This window comes from Physeter macrocephalus, chromosome 9 (genome assembly GCF_002837175.3).
Source record: "Physeter macrocephalus isolate SW-GA chromosome 9, ASM283717v5, whole genome shotgun sequence".
Lineage (NCBI taxonomy): Eukaryota > Metazoa > Chordata > Mammalia > Artiodactyla > Physeteridae > Physeter > Physeter macrocephalus.
The window spans coordinates 9,648,274-9,664,423 of NC_041222.1; the positions used below are offsets into that span (position 1 = coordinate 9,648,274).

At 49.2% G+C, this 16,150-nt stretch overlaps 1 protein-coding gene across 1 annotated transcript in view; it reads right to left on the bottom strand.

Moving 5' to 3' along the window:
• The window catches only part of PAPPA (pappalysin 1), a 267,788-nt gene extending 252,019 nt beyond the window's left edge, over positions 1 to 15,769 (bottom strand). Inside the window, exon 1 of the mRNA XM_024126382.2 lies at positions 15,349 to 15,769. Coding sequence (XP_023982150.1) covers positions 15,349 to 15,769 — 421 coding nt within the window. The remainder of the gene's footprint in view (positions 1 to 15,348) is intronic.
• Between the last annotated feature and the right edge of the window lie 381 nt (positions 15,770 to 16,150).

A 16,150-nucleotide genomic window follows, 5' to 3' on the forward strand; every position in this document is an offset into this window, starting at 1 on the left:
GGCTTGTTCCTCCCCATCTGTCTGTTGTTCAAGCTTCAGCTTGGTCACCTACAGCGATGTTCTTCAACTCCAGTCATTCTGCATAGGACCCACTTCTATCACTCGTCACTATTAATACACAAGCCCTTACAATTGTTTTCCTGTTTATTGTCTTTCTCTCCTCACAAGAATAGAAAGTCCACGAGGACAGGGACCTGCTCTGTCTTGCTCAGTGCTGCAACTCTAAGAGTATTGGGCACATACTACATATTTGTTGACTCTATGGAGACACACAGAGTTTTTTTAAATTTTCTTTGGAAGCCTTGGGGTGGTCTAATCTCTTCCACTCTTTGGACTTTAGACTTCACAGCTGTAAAAAGGATATTTGGGGCCCTACCCAACTATAGGATTCAATGATCTGAAATCTTTGTGACCAAATTCAAGAGAGCTGGGCCCAAATTCCAGGACAATATGGCAGGACAGAAGGAATGGTCAGGAGGACTGGACTCCAGTCCGGAATTTGGAATGGAACTTGGGATCATTTCCTCGCCTCCTCTGGAAATCAGATTCTCTCCATCTGTGAACTGAGCAGATTGAACCAGATGCATGGCAAATTTATAGCATCTATTCATCCAGAAGTTCACTCAAATATCTGCTGAACCCCAGCAACGTGCCAGGCCCTGGGAAGGTGCACTGAGCATGGCAGACATGATTCTCGCCATCACTCTGCTTTCATATCCTCTGGGAGGTCTCCAAGGCACAGGTGAGGGCTGCAGGAACAGCAGGGGCACATCCCACACAATTGCACCTGGTTCTTTAGCAGCTCTCTCCAGGGATGGGATTGGAGAAGCTGAGAGAAAACCATGGGGAAAAGGACTTAAAACCAACAGAACGGTACACTGGCTGGCTCAGCAGGAAGAAGGGAGGCTCAGGAATAGGGGAAGGTGGGAAGAATATAGACAGGCAACGGGTCAGCTCAGAGAAACCAGAGCCATATCGAATGGCTAATATCATTCATAACGTATCTGCCCACATTGCTTGGTCCTTCCTAAGGCTCATATCATTCCTCAAAGCACCTTTCCTTCACAGCACCCACTTTCAATCACCCTCTTTTCTCCCTTATTTGGAGCCATCTCCGATTCATTTAACAAAGTTTACCAAGCACCACTGGCATGGCTGGTACTGTGCCACAGGTAGGAATAAAACAGGGATGAAGACAGAAATGGTCTCTGCTCCTAAGGAGCTTGGAGACAAGTGGAGAAAGACAGACAGGTATGAAGGCACCACAACAGAGTGATAAATGCAATAAGGGGCTGTTGGATTTGATTCAGGTGGTGACAGATTGACTTGTCCAATCATTTCCTAGTGTCATACTCCTAAAAGCTACTCTAAGTCAAGGTCCTCAGCTGAGACGCGAATCAAAAAGTGTTTACTGCAGGCTTCCCTGGTGGCGCAGTGGTTGCGCGTCCGCCTGCCGATGCAGGGGAACCGGGTTCGCGCCCCGGTCTGGGAGGATCCCATATGCCGCGGAGAGGCTGGGCCCGTGAGCCATGGCTGCTGAGTCTGCGCGTCCGGAGCCTGTGCTCCGCAACGGGAGAGGCCACGGCAGAGGGAGGCCCGCATACCACGAAAAAAAAAAAAAAAAAAAAAAAAAAAAAAAAAAAAAAAAAGTGTTTACTGTTCTACTTTGTGCCTCTACATTTAAAATGGCGTGCATGGTATATCCACATGCAGGGCAAGGCACACACTACACGTACATGAACATGTTCATTGTTTGTGAACAATTCTCCAACCGTTCCAGGTGGAAGGGATCTCTTATGCCTCTGAAATCTCAGAGCACATGATAGCCCCCATAATAAACACGGCGTGCAACAATACAGTTTTTCTGCCTCTGTGCTCTTCCAGGACTCTATTAATTGCTTAGTTATAGCAGTTACCATGTCATGTATCTGTTTACCAGTCTGCTTCTGCCACTAGGACTGGGAGTTCCTCAAGGGATGGAACTGTGCCCTGTTCTTCTTTTTAATCCCCATTTCCTTGCTTGATGTGTAATACACAAAGACATAAAGACTGCTCAATAATTATCTATCAAATAGATGGATAGATGGATGGATGGATAAATGGGTGGGTGGAAGGAAGGAAGGAAGGAAGGAAGGAAGGAAAGAAGGGAGGTTTACCTCTCTAAATAAACTGCCATTTACTACTGAACTTCACAGAATGCCTAGGACAGAGGTTTGTCACATAAGAAATACTTAAGAAAAGTTAATAGACAGCTGTACGACGTTTTCTAATCAGCTCGCTGCTGTGAACCCACAGATGTAACCATAATCCAACACTGTAGAGGAAAACAAATTGGTCCAGTGGAAAAAGCACTCATTTGGGAGTCAAGAGATCTGAATTCTACTTTCAATTTTGCTACCAGTTTGCTGCTTAAGCTTACTCAACTCCATTTGGCTTAATTTAACAAGTTAACTTGCCTGGATCTCAGTTCCTCCCTCTATAAACTGAGCAGATTTTAAAAAGCAAACTAATGTCTTGGGAAAGGGATGAACAAGATACCATATCTGTTTCTAGCAGATCAGCTCTAATCAGCCCGGTGGGGCTGTTCTGTAAAGGGGTCATCCTGAGAGCTTACCACGGGCTCTACAGAGGCCTAATCGGCTGCAATGAGAGCACATCACAAACCAGCCTTGTTAACTCCAGAGGCATTCTCCTGCTCCGAGCCCCACAGTTCACGCAGCATGACTACCTGCATAGGTCCCACACCGGTTCAGAATGTATCCGGTCCATCCTCAAAGGGTGACAGTGTATTTCCTTTGAGAATATTTGGGGGAATATGCCCCAGGCTTTGATTCCCGAAAGAGGAATCCAGAAATGTTTTTGGCAGAGAGAATCTTTGAAAGTGTACTATCTCCTGGTACACTGGGAAATGCTCTGGTGGACATAAATGGTCTGTTTGCTCAAAAGTCACTGGCAAATAAAATATATTCTGCACAACAAAGAGATTTCTTAGCCAATCTCTTTAGTGTCTTATAATGTTCATTCCAATGTTTCTTCCATCTCTCTCTCCCTCCACTCCTTCCCTTTTTGTTCTACAATCTCTACATGTTTGCATTAGCCACTGGGGGTACCATCACCCGTCCATCCAACCATCCATCTGTCTATCCATTCATCATTCACTCCTATATTCATCCTCTCATGGAACATTTACTGAACAGCTACTGTATTCTAAGCAATGCACTAGGCCCTGTGGATAGACATAAAATTAAACTGGCCTTGACTTGAACCCCAGCTCCACCATCCTTAAGCTGTGAGGCCTTCAGCAAGTCATGTCACTTTCTAAACCTAATGCAACGGGTCCAAAGTGTAGCACTCAGCACAGTGCCAGAACATAGTAAGTGCTCATTATAAGCTAGCTGCTTTTATTACTCTTATTACTGCTGAGAATGCGTGCTCTCCCCCAGGGGTACATAAACAGCAGATAGAGGATGCCAGATCCCGAGGTCACCACAAGGTCTCACAAGATCAAGGGAAGCAAGGGGAAGAAGGCCCGCTGATCAGAAAGGAGGGAAATGGATGAAAACGCAGGCAACAGATATGACTGCCAGGACACTCGAGACCTGAAAAGAACCTGATAAGGGGAGAGGGGTGAAATCTGAGAGGAGAGCAAAGCCTGGGATTATGTGCTGCAGTTCACACACAAAACAAATGCTTTGCAAACAGGCGAAGGGCTGAGAGGGCAAGACCAAGGCTAAAACGTGGCTTGGATTAGAAAGGCCAAAATGTGAGTTGAGGAGGCATTTAAATACACCGCCCCCCGCCTCCCCCCGCTGCCCGTTTGGAAGGCCGGATATCTTTTCCCTTCTGACTGCTCTGCTCAAGGGGAAATGGAATTAACCACTGTGTAACGTTTTTGAGTGTGACGCACGAGCCAGGTCATGTGCTTTGGGTTACGTAATGCAACATGCCCAAGCTCTTTCTCCCGGAATCATTAGAAATTTAGCTGGTTCTCTTATCCAGTCATGCATTCATTAAACAAAAATACGTATAGTTCCTTTATAAGCCAGGCACTTGGCTAGGCAGTGGAGAAGTTGAGAGGACCCCAAATATGCAGAGAATGAAATGTGATAAAGAATTCCAGGTGTTTCGATAAACGTGTGCAGAAGGTAGAGTAGAGACAGATGGATAAGGGAGAGCAGGGGAACCAGTTATACTTGGGGAAGAGTCAGAAAGGGCTTCCCAGAAGAGGGGAACATTGAGCAGAATCCTACAGAGGCTTAAGAGTCCTGCAAAATGTTGCCTGGGGATTTAGGAGGTATGTTATATAATGAAAACGATGGGGAAAAAGCCCAAGGCATCTATCTGGTGGAACTGTAGATAACTCCAGTGCTACTGAAAGGCCTATAGCTAGAGGCAGTAGAGTCAGATTTGCATTTTAGAAAGATTTGACTGTGGGAAGCTGAAGGATGTGTAGGAGTTGAGGCTCCGAGAAGTGGGCATTTACAATACTAAGGAAATAGTCAAAGCAAGAGATGAAGAGGGCCTAAGCTAAGAAGGGGGAAGGTTGGCTATAAAAATGTTAAGACGACACGATAGACAGGAATTGATGACTGAACAAACATGGTGGGAGATATATCTAGAGCAGATGACACTAGATGAGGATGCAAGAAATTTCAGAGGAAAGACAATTCCATTCTGGATACGTTGAGTCTGAAGTGCACGTTGACATTTCCAGTAGACAGCTGGATCCATGAGTCCGGAGTCCAGCAGAGTCTGCAGATAAATGATATTCATCAGCAGAGAGATGGTACTTATTCTATGGGAAAGCATGCCAAGTCAGGAGAGAAGCAGACCTAGCCCTGGTCTAAGACTCAGAAGACAGAGGATCTTACCCAGCAAGGTCACCGGTTTGGACGAGTCACTTCTTCACCACCCCTTGGTTTCTCATCTTTGAAATAAATGGTTTAGATTCTGACTCTCACACACCTTGGTTCTTTGGACTTACATGAATGTTTCTTCACCAAACAGAGTAGAGTATATGTTCCCTTTTTACATTTTCTGTGTACTCTGCATCTCTTAGGGCAAGGCCACCTTGTTCCTGATTGGCCTGTTATCATACCTTTCTCTGTACTCTCATCAGCCTTTGTAGCTGAAAGATCTCCAATCTCATGGGGGTGGGGGGGAAATAACCCCCTCTTTACAAAGACATCTGGTTATAGTCTGCTCAGCCACATTTCATGTTTATACAGCAAAAAGAATTAAGAAGAGATGGATGTGGGACAGATATAGGAAGAATTTCCTGATTACAAAGGTGATAGGTACACTGGTTTCTTGAAGGCAAAAGATGAGATCAGGGATCTGCAATTAGTCATATGCTCCCCCTACCCACATACTCATATCCCAAGCTGTGACCCCCACCCCCCACCTCCTAGAGTCTCTGTCTCTGTTCCCTTCAAACGGACTAGAACCTGGGACATTCTCAGGTTCTGCAAAACTGAAACAGGGTCGCCTCTCCTACTCTTCCAGGTTCTGTGGACCCTCGGTTTGTGACAAATGATACTGGAAAACATTTTCTTTCTCTTGTTGGAAGAAAAATCTGGGGATGACAGTGTTATAGGGATTCCCAGAAGTAAAATAGGCAAACAGATGGCTACAGACTCAAGAGTTTTAGTATTTTAATCATGAAGTGATGTGATTAAAATGATAAGCATGACTAAAAGGCCAGGGGCTTACAGCAGTGTCCAGGAACTTGCCTGGAATGGCTTCAATAGAGTAAGAAATTACGAAAGTTGAGTACTCTATTAGCCAAGATGTGATCACTGGGAAGGTCACTTAGTGAGTTTTTAAAAAACATTGATGGCAGCTATTATTAGCAATATTATTAACGAGATGGCTTCCAGCTCTTGGGAAGTCCCACTATTCCCTACAGAATGTCTTCAGTCAGTCTTTGACTGAAATTCTACCCATTGGTACTTTGCTTTTGGATAGGAAGCTTTTTGAGGAGACATTAAGGTATATATGTCCATGCAAGAGCAACATTCTCGGTTGGTATCAGTCAATGATACCTTAGTAAGATGGGATACCATGTCCTTTTTCAAGAATGAGTGTAGCTGGGGGAGAGGAAGCAGGAAGCGTGGGGGCACTTGGTCCCTGAGGAGCACAGGCACCACTGAGCGGAAGAAGCTGCGCTCGGAAAGGAAGAGCACTGGAGCTACTGCTAACGCTGCAGTTTTGTCTTAGGACCGTCCTGATGGGGATTATAGAATCTTAGGGAATCTCTGCTAGATGGGTCTCAAGGACAAAGACAGATAAACTCCTCCTTACGCCCACTGTTCAGATGAGGAAAGTTGGCCCCAAGAAGGAAAGTGAGTTGCACAAAGTCACATAGCAAGCTGCGGACTAAACTGGCCTGGCCTGACATCCCACCCCCCCACCCCCGCCCCACTGCCCCTCCTGCCCAACGCCCCAAGGCCTCCTCCAGGCAGCCCCGGGTCTGCTCCGAGGCCTCTGCTGCAATGTCACTTCTCATCGCTGCCTCCCGACCACCCTGTTTAAATCCTTCTCATCCTACCACCCAGCCCCACACAACTCCCTTTTCTACTTTATTTTTCTTCATAAACATTCACCTGACGTTATGTGATATATTCGCTTACTCATTTATCTTCTGTCTCCTCCTCCTTCTCAACCCCCCCACTCCAGAATATAAACTCCCTGAGGTCAGAGAGATTTTCTTCTGTTCCTTGCTCTGTACTGAGGACCTAAAACTGTACCTGGCAGGTAGCAGAAACTCACCAAATACTTGTTGAATGCCTGCGCAGGGATGGACAAATTTTACTTTGTCCTTTGTTTCTAATCTGTATTTCTTAGATTCTCTACAATGAACACACATTGCTTTTGTGATGGGAAACAATGAAATGTTTATTCTGTTTGCCTTTCATTTCAGTTTTTGTTTTACATTAAGATAATAGGAATAAGCCTTTCCTGAGTGGTGAGGGAGGGAGAGGCAATTCCTGGCTCTGCTAAAGGAGATAAACATGTCTAATTTATAGAGTTATTGAGAGAATTAGAAATAATGGGTAGCGAGGCCGGACACATAAAACCAATATGAGTTAACGTTTACTGGGTGCTTACCCATCGTCTAGATTCCATTACTAAGCATTTTCCACATGGAGGCCCAGTTAATCTTCAAAATAACCCTATGAAGTAGGTGCCAGTATCCTCCGCATTTTACAGAGGGGAAAGTGAAGCTTGGTGATATTAAGTAACTTGCCCAGGGTCATACAACTGGCAGGTGGGAGAATCAGGAAATCACACTCAGGCACTCTGACTCTTGAGTTCTACCATCAATCACTACAAAATACTTCCTCAGTAAACATATGCTCCTTTCCCCTGTTGCCTGAGCGTGTCAATTCTTTCTGAGATCGGTCAACGGCAGCTCACCACCCCCCATGCCCCCACCAGGCTTTACAAGGTTCTAGAAGGCTTCCAGGGCAATGGGAGATGCAGAGAAATAAGGAGCCAGAAAAATGAGAAATAGGGGTATGTGGAAATGTGAGTGAGTGTGTGTATGTGTGCGCCTGTGCGCGTCAATCATCACAATGTGTTCTGGATTGTCACAATGATTAGGAGATCCTAGGCGACTCTTATGCACAATATGCACAAAACCAAGGACGTGAAATGCTTCACAGTGTGTGGAAGGGTTCCACACAGCAGGAAATGCCCTCCCTCAAAAACTTCTTATTGCGCTGCAAGGCCTCCACTTGCCCCTCCTACGTGCCCCTCCTAAGACTCCCGTCCTTCCTTTCCTTCCCCTCAAGCTCTCCCAGGATGGTCAGTCACCTGAGTTTGCAGTTGTGCAGAGAAAAGAGGAGAGGGGGCTCCTAGTGTCAGAAGCCTGGACTGCACGCTGACTTTCAGTTATTCTCTGTGTGACCTTGGGAGAGTCCCTAACCCGCTCCAAGTTGCAGAAATGCAACCTATCAGCTCACAGAACACGCAGCGATCTAAGACTTCAGCTCCTCCCGTGGCTCTCAAGCTCTTTTAAACTTTTTATGACGGAATTCGTCAAGCACACACAGAGGGACAGACAAAAAAGTATTGAAGCCTGTCGTTTCTGTCACCTGGTTTCAACAATCATCAGTCTGCCAATCTTCTTTCATCTACCACTCTTCCTCCCAACATCCTATTTTTTTTTCCTGGAACACTTTAAACAAACAAAACAGACAGAACGTCATTTTACCCATAAATACATCAGTACACATTTCTAACAGATTAGGATCCTTAAAAATATATCATCACAGTACTGTTATGATGCCTAACAAAGTTAACAATGTCAGTCCACGTCCATTCAAACTCTATCACTGGGAAACGTGCACATTCCTTCAAAAGAGATCTGGAAGACTCACACAGTTTAGGCAGAATAGGTGAACGGAAGATGCGGGGAGACAGAGTGCTCCCCTTCAGCCTCTCCCCAGGGCATTCCTAAGATTGTGGGGCACAGTTTGAAAGCCCCTATTCCACTGCTACCCCTCAGTGTGCACCCTGAGAACACCGAGGCACAGAGAGGGGCAGTTAAGTTGTCAAGGTCACACAGCAAGTAAGGCAGATCTGTTAAGCTCCAACATCAAAGGACTCCAGCGAGGTCACGGTCACGCGTAGGAAAAGGTTTGCTAATTCAATCACTGTTTATCATTTGCAGCCTAAATAATGATAATAAAGGTGCCTTTCCAGGAATGACCTTGATTGTACAAACCCCTCACATCTCTCACTTTCTGGATCCTCCAACCACTGTCGACCTACGGACTGGGCTCTGATCTTGGCTTAGAGCTTTTCCTGTCATCGTCTCACCTGGTTCCCGTGACAACCCACAAGATACGGATGTTGAATGTAACCACACCTGAAACTCTCTCCCCAGAGGCCCCAGGTCACACAGCTCACAGGAGACCAAGCCAGGACATGAGCCCAGAGCTCCTAGGTCCCAGTTCCAGGTTTTCAAAGGAGCCAAGGGGCCAAGACCCACAAGTCAGCTCTGAGTTGAGCATTTCCAGTAAATGCATCAAGGCATGAAGGAGAGTCCTCAGTGCAGCAAGAAAAAAGATAAGAGACACTGAGGGAAAGGAAATTAAATTCCAGAGAAAGGGCGGCAGGTGAGGGGAGAAGCAGGCACCCGCTAGATTCCTAAGTCCTGGGCGATAGATAGGTAGACGAGGAACAAGCCGCTTGTATGGGGGGGTCCTCCTACCTGGGGTCCTTGGGGATCATCTCGCTTCCTCATCTAAGACACCTTGCAGCCAGTGCTGGTTTCACAGTGATCTCAAGGTGAGGGGGTTTGAAATAATAGGAACAGTTGCCTGCCTTCCGAAGGACTAGCCCGGGGCAAAGTGGGGAATGCCTCACAGCTGGGCTTCCCTCCTTCCTTTACAAAACGCCTTATTCCTGCTCAGAAAAAAAACTCCCCTCTCAAGCACGGTGAGACATCCATTTGAAATCAGATGCATGGAACTCCATGTGTTACCGCCTTCTAGGACTGTCTGCACTTTAAAGGAGGCACCAGAAGGAGAGGGTGTAGCTTCACATATAGGACCAGCTTTGGAAAAATGGAATGTCAGTGCCATCCCCCACCCCCTGCCCACCTGCTCCTAGGCATTTAGGGCCAGCAGGGGAATTGGGAATGGAAGAAAGGTCCTTTCTGGTGTTTGGCCACTCAGAATTGGGACAGCTAAAGTTCTCTCAAAGCTCTGCCACCAACCAGCTGGATAAGCAGGAAATGCCACTCCCCGCCTTGGGCCTCAGTTTCTCCACCTGCGGAGCAGGGAGACATATGAGACTGGATCAGTGATTCTCCCCACTGGTGGCCCTTCCACATTACCTGAGAAGGCTCTGAAAAACACCAGTGCCCAGGTCAACCCCAGACCCACGATATCAGAAGCCCTGGGATGCAGCCTGGGCATCAGGATGTTTGAAAAGCTGATGATTCTCAGGCGAAGAGGGATGGGAGGTACTGGACTAAACAATCCCCCAGGCTACCCTGAGAGGGGCAGTGTGTGAACACAGTGTAGTTCTCAGCCCCTTCATGACACTGGTCCTCAGTTTCCCTGTTGTACCATGGGCTGCCTGACTCAGTCCATTCCCAGCTGACCACGCAAATCCCGTGTTCCTGAGCCCCGCCCCTCTGAGCCTCAAGTTTGCCTTCCTCTGTGTAGAGGGGCAAGGGCAATGCGCCCTCCATTACCCCATCTGTCCACGTGAATGGCTGACTGGGGGAACGTGAAAGTCGGAGGGCGTCTGGGGAAGGAACAAGAGGCATGTGACAACACAGCTGTGACCTGGACCCCACTGTGACCACTGTCTGGCTTCTGTTCCTGAGGGTGCATTCTCCCGCTGGATGCTAACTGGTTTTCCTATTCATTGGTCCAGTGGTTTTGGACCTCCTCTGGCTCTTATCACCAAGGGGTCATCCAAGTAGGTCAAAGAAGAGGAAATCACAGTTCAAGGAAGGGATTTGAAGGGGTCCAACTGTTCCCCAAGATACACTATACACTGCCTACTCTAGATAGACTCCCCAGCGACTTAAGAGGGGAAGCCCTAACCATGCACAAACAGGTCCTACCTTCTGAAGGCCAAGCTGGCAAACTGGGAAAGGGAAGGTGGTTACTTACTGGATCCAACTACCACTGACTGAATCCCTAATATGAGCTGGCTCTGTGCCAGGTACTTTCTGCCTGTTTATTCCACTTCAATGTCCTGATATCATTATGCCCATTTCACAGAGGAGGAAACCAAGGGATAGAGAGATAAAGTGACTTGACTCAAATCACACAGCAAGTCACTGGCAACGGAAATTCCAAGCCCAGTCTGCCTGATAATTTGACGTGAAAAGAAACACAGATCTGCTAGGTCAAACCCAGAGCTCCAGGTGAGACGTAGATTCAGGTCTTATCCCCTCTAATCTGTAGGCACAAAGAGATGCCGCAAAGAGTGGCGACATTCTGCAGCAGGTCTAAAGAAGGGAATGGGGGTCATTCCTTCTCTCTCCAAAAAGACTGCTGAAGAAGAAACAGGCACTTAAGACTCGAGTTCATATCTGGGCTCTGTCCACTGGAAGAGCCCGTGGGACTTTGGACTAAGTCGCTTCAACTTTCCGAGACTTTGTTTCCTCATTTGGAAAACAGAGGTAACAACGTCCACCTTCCAGGGCGGTTGTGAGGATGAAACTCGCAGACACAAGGCAAGCGCAGTACCCGGCACCTCGGAGGCGCCCAGGAAGAGTTGCTTTCCTTCCTGCCTTTAAGTGTCCTCAGTCCATAAAGCCAAGACTGAGGTCATCGGAAAATCATGTCCGATAATAAGATCAAAGTTTACTGAGTGCTAACTATCCACCAAGTCCAGTTCTCAGCACTTTCCACGTGTGAGCTCATGTAATGCGTCAGGTACTCGTGCTACGCTCACTTTTCAGATGAAGAAGCTGACGCCCAGAGGAATCAGTTAACTTTCCCAAGGTCACACAACCAGTTAGGGGCAGGGGTAGATTCACGCAGAGGTAACCCAGCTACTAAAACTGGCTTCTAAACCGTTGCAATATCCGAGGCTCCAGGTGTCACCATGAATGTTGTGGGGAGAACCATGTTAATACATGAACTTCTTGAAATCTCGCCTTCCCTGTTACAATTCTGAAGTTGGGGAGATGCAGGCACTCTTTTTGGGGGGGTTGGTCGGGTTGCGGGAAGTAGGGGCTGCAGAAGGGAGGAAATAAAAAGTCTCTTCTGAGTAGTCGCTAAACTCAACAGTCTAACATTTAGAACAAAAGAAAAAAGCATGGAAAGCGGAGGTGCTGGAGGGGAGTCAGGTAAATCCCTTTCTCCTTCTGAGCCGGGATTCTGGATCACTGAGGGATGGGGGTGGGAGGGGGGCAGCACTTGTGGGGTCCACATTTCACTTATCTAACAGGTCAGGAGAAACTTTAACAAGATTAACTGCTGCTCAGGGCCTCTGCTCCACGGAGCAGCAAATTGAGTCTATTGTTTTCTTTTTCTTCCTCTTTTCTCTTTCTGTCAAACCGGAGGGGTACGGTGGGGGAGGGCAGCTGGGGATGAGGGGCAAGGGTCTGGATCCTGCCTGGTATGGTACAAAGGCGAAGGGATGTGTCAGGAAGCCCCCCGCCCCCAGACTTGAAAGGGAGCCCAAATTGCCGAGCACCGAGGCTGAAGGCTGTGCCTGGGTGGTGGGTCTGTGAGGGGTCGGAGGTGACAGTGTCTCTCAGACACATTCTCTCAGCAGTGTAGCGGGGAAGGTCTGGAAGTGGGGATGCCCAGGATCAAATCGTAGCTCCTGGCATTGGGGAGCTGTGTCATCCAGCACACATCCCTCCCCTCTCTGCGTCTCTGTCTCCCGATTTGGCCAAAGAGAGAAGAACTGGCCTGGGTAACAACCTCCAAGGACCCTCTTCACAACAGCCTTAAAGGACTCTTCAGCCCTCAGACCACCCATCGCTGGTGGGCTCTTCAACACTCAGACTCCTGCACACAGGCACTTTCTCACTTTAGCTTTGTTTTTGCCTGCATAAGCCTTCCCATTTTTATTTGTTAATATATATATAAAAATATATATGTATTTATATATATTTCTCTCCTTCCCTTTTGGAAAAAATAAAAGGCGTGTTTTCTGAGCTTCAGAAGCAAACTGCTCCTTCACTCCTTTCCTCTGCCTCTCCGAGCGCCTGTCTGAACTGGTGTCAGTGAAGTTTGAACCGGGGCAGAAATAGCATCCCAGGCGGATCTGGGAGCATAGCCCGCCTACCAGGAGCGGCAAGGCCTGCCTCTGCCAGACGACAAACCCGGTTAACAGCACCATAAAATTAGACCTTTACGAAACCCAATTGAATCCTGCAGCAAAGAGTGATGTAAGGCAGCCTGGCCTGACAGCAAGGCAGCAACCCTCTGCCTGAAATAGCAGCGCGGTCCCTGCTGAGAGATGCCTGCTCTCTCAAGATAGGTGACCAGGGATTCCTAGGAAAGTGGTGACGCCCAGCCAGAGCGAGCCAGCAGAGGTCAGGCAGCAAACTGGGCACCCGAGGTCGCAGCGGGAGGACATGGTTTGGCACCGGCATCCAAACTGCCCACCTCGGCCCGGCCTCTCCCAGCCTGAACTTACACGAAGGAAGGAGCTGAAAAAGTGCTTCTGCAAAGAACCTCTGTTTGTTTGCTTTTTAATTCAAGGAGAAGCAGGTTCTTTTTAGTCCAACAGTCTGTACCGTGTGGAGGATACGCAGAATGAGTCTTTTCTGGCTCAAGGCCAGGTGTTTACACACCGCAAATCTGGCTCAGACTCAACTAGGGGAGGGAAAAAAAAAAATCCACCAGAATCCTCAGGAGAAAAGCTCTGAGCTTTCTGGTGCTACACGGCAGCAGTGACTTTTTTTTTTTTCCTCGTTTTGAGAGGAATGTTATTTCCACACATAAAATGGACCAGGCATTTTATACAAGCAATAATAACCTAACGTCCCCCATCCAATTAAAGGATTTTACTGCACTATCTTTGTGTGAGAGAGCGAATGAGTCCTCAAAAGAGCGTGTGTGAAGAGAGGCTCCTTGTCTGAATTACAGACATTTTTATAAAGCAGGCTCCTGTGGAATCCCAGGTGCTATTTTTTTTTTTTTTTTGAAAAAATGCGTTTACCACCTTTTCATTGATGATACCTATATAACCCTGCACTCTCCCCTCTGGAGGAGAAGCCTTCCAAATCACTGGTATGGCAGGTAAAGACTAGGAAAAATCAGATCTGCTCATGTAAAAAAAAACACACAAAAACCTCCAATCTGCAGGCTCTGTGTTCTTCCCATGTTCCGAAAGAGAAGTAAACATACCACAGCCCTGAATTATAATCATAATCATTATTATTATGAATAACATCTCCCCTCTACTCTACATTATAACCCCCTCTGGCTGACTAGGGCTTGAGGGCTAAAAGTGAATAAGCTCAGTTTCCCTCTCCTTCCTGGGGGTGGGGGGTAAAAAAAAAAAAAAAAAAAAAAAGAAAAGAAAAAAAAGAAGCGTGTAATGACGTCAGGTATGGGGGAAAGTCACTTTCTAGCTCTCGGCTTGGTAGCGGGAGAGTGGGAGCTTTGGGGGCATATTCTTGGTATAGCAGCAGAGTTTGGGTCCCCTAAATGGACTTGATGTAAATAGGACAGAGTTAGCGCAACGGTTGAGAAAGTCCACGCCAAAATAGAAAGAAGCGGACTGCCGGAAGAACTCAGAGCTTTCCCTTCTAAGAAAGTGTGTGTAAGGGGGTGGGATCGCAAAACGCCTCCACACGTTTCCTGGCTGCAGCGAAAGGGGAACCCCTACTCTCACTTTGAGACGTCCTAGGACATGGCAAGATTGTTTGTGCAGGAAGGGAATCTCCCAGCCAGAAGAGGCAAAACTTTCCTTCTCTCCTCCAGCGCCGCCCCCCTCCGCCCCCCAGTTTTATTAAAGGCATTGCCACAGATTCATTAGGAGGGGGGAAAAATGGATGTTGGTGCATTTCTAAGGTTTGCAACCCTCCCAAAGTGTCTGGTTTCACTAAGGGCTGTGCTGTAGAACGGTGTGTGTGTGTGTTGGGCGGGGGGGGGGGGCGGGGGTAGCGGGGAGAACTCAAATTCATTACGGGCTCATAAAAGTCCCAAATGAGAAAAGCGCCCCGTTTCGCAGCCTAGTCGGGGGAGGACTGGCGGGGTGTGTCTGGGGAGTCTCACCCCAGCCCCGAGTGACAGGCTTTGAAAGCGAGGACATGGGATGGCAGTGTGCGCGCGTGTCTGTGTGTGCCTGGGGTAAGGGGGTGAATCCCAGAGGCAGGCAGCAACCACAGAGCAACTTTGGGGGCACTTCGAGGACTTCTAAGTCCTGGCGATCACAACAACCTTGTCCTTGTAGGCTTTCAGGGTAACGGGGCCAAGTAAAGGGGGAGGGTCACCTCCACTAAAAAGCCAAAGAAATCAACGGTCCCCTAGCCACTTTTCACATGCATCCCAACTGGGTCATTCCTCCATCCCAAACGGAGACAGTATCTCTGACCATCCAAAACACGGTTCACGTGCACGAGGCTCCCTGGAGACCAGCCCTCACCAACTGCGGGTCTCCGGGAGGCCGGGAGCGCTCCCTGCGCTCTTCCAGCGGGGCTAGGCGGAGACGCCTTCCGAGTGCGCCCATTCCGCAGATGGGGCAAAGTGAGGCTCGCAGCTCGCCCCGGAGCCGCCGCGCCGCCGGCACAGCGGCTCCCGCACAGACACACCCGCCAGCCCCCAACGATCCCGCCACCAGCGCCCAAGCACCCGCGCGCCCCTGGGGCCGCAGGGCCGGTGCAGCGCCCGCCTGGGCGCCCTCGCCTACCTGTGATCACCGCCGGAGAGCTCTGGCCCCCCTCCGCTCGCAGCCACACTTGCAGCGTGAACGCGTCCCGGGGCAGCTCGAGGTCGGCCCGCAGGCGCAGCTGCTCGCCTCGCCCGCTGAAATAGAGCGCCCGGCTCGGCGGGCTCGGCTCCTCCGCGGCGCCCCTCGTCTCCCGCTGCTGCCGCCGCCGGGGGACGCGCACGGCTTCCCAGGCACCGCCCGGCGGCGGCGGCGGCGGCGGCGGCGGCGAGGCGCGGCGGCCGCGGGCCGCCCGGGTGGCGCAGGTGGCCGGGCCGGCGGCGGGGCGCGGGGGGCGGCCGGCCCGCGGGTCTCTCCGGGCCCGGCGGGGGCGCTCGGCCAGCCCGCAGCCCAGCGCGGCGCTCAGCAGCCCCAGGCGCAGCACCCAACTCCAGAGCCGCATGTCCGACGGTCCCCCCCGCCCCCCCTTCGCCCCTGCACCGCCGCCCGGAGCTGCCAGCTTTAGGAGCCTCGGCGCCTCGACTTTCTTCGCTTCTTCACCCTTCTTGGGCGAGCCCCCCCGTCCACTTGCTTTTTTCTTTTCTTTCTCGCTTTCCTCCTCAAGGTGTGTGCTCCACTCCCCCCACCTTTGAAAAATACAGCCCAACTCCTCCTGGTTGGCAATTAATTTCTCTCCCCGCTCCTTTATCTGCCTTATTTCCCCCCTCTAACAGCTGGTTGCCTTCCTCCTTGTTTTATTTCATTTTATTTTATATGATTTCTCGCTCTTAAAAAAAAAAAAGCTCCTCTAAGACACTGATCCGCTGAATTCCCTCCCCCCAAA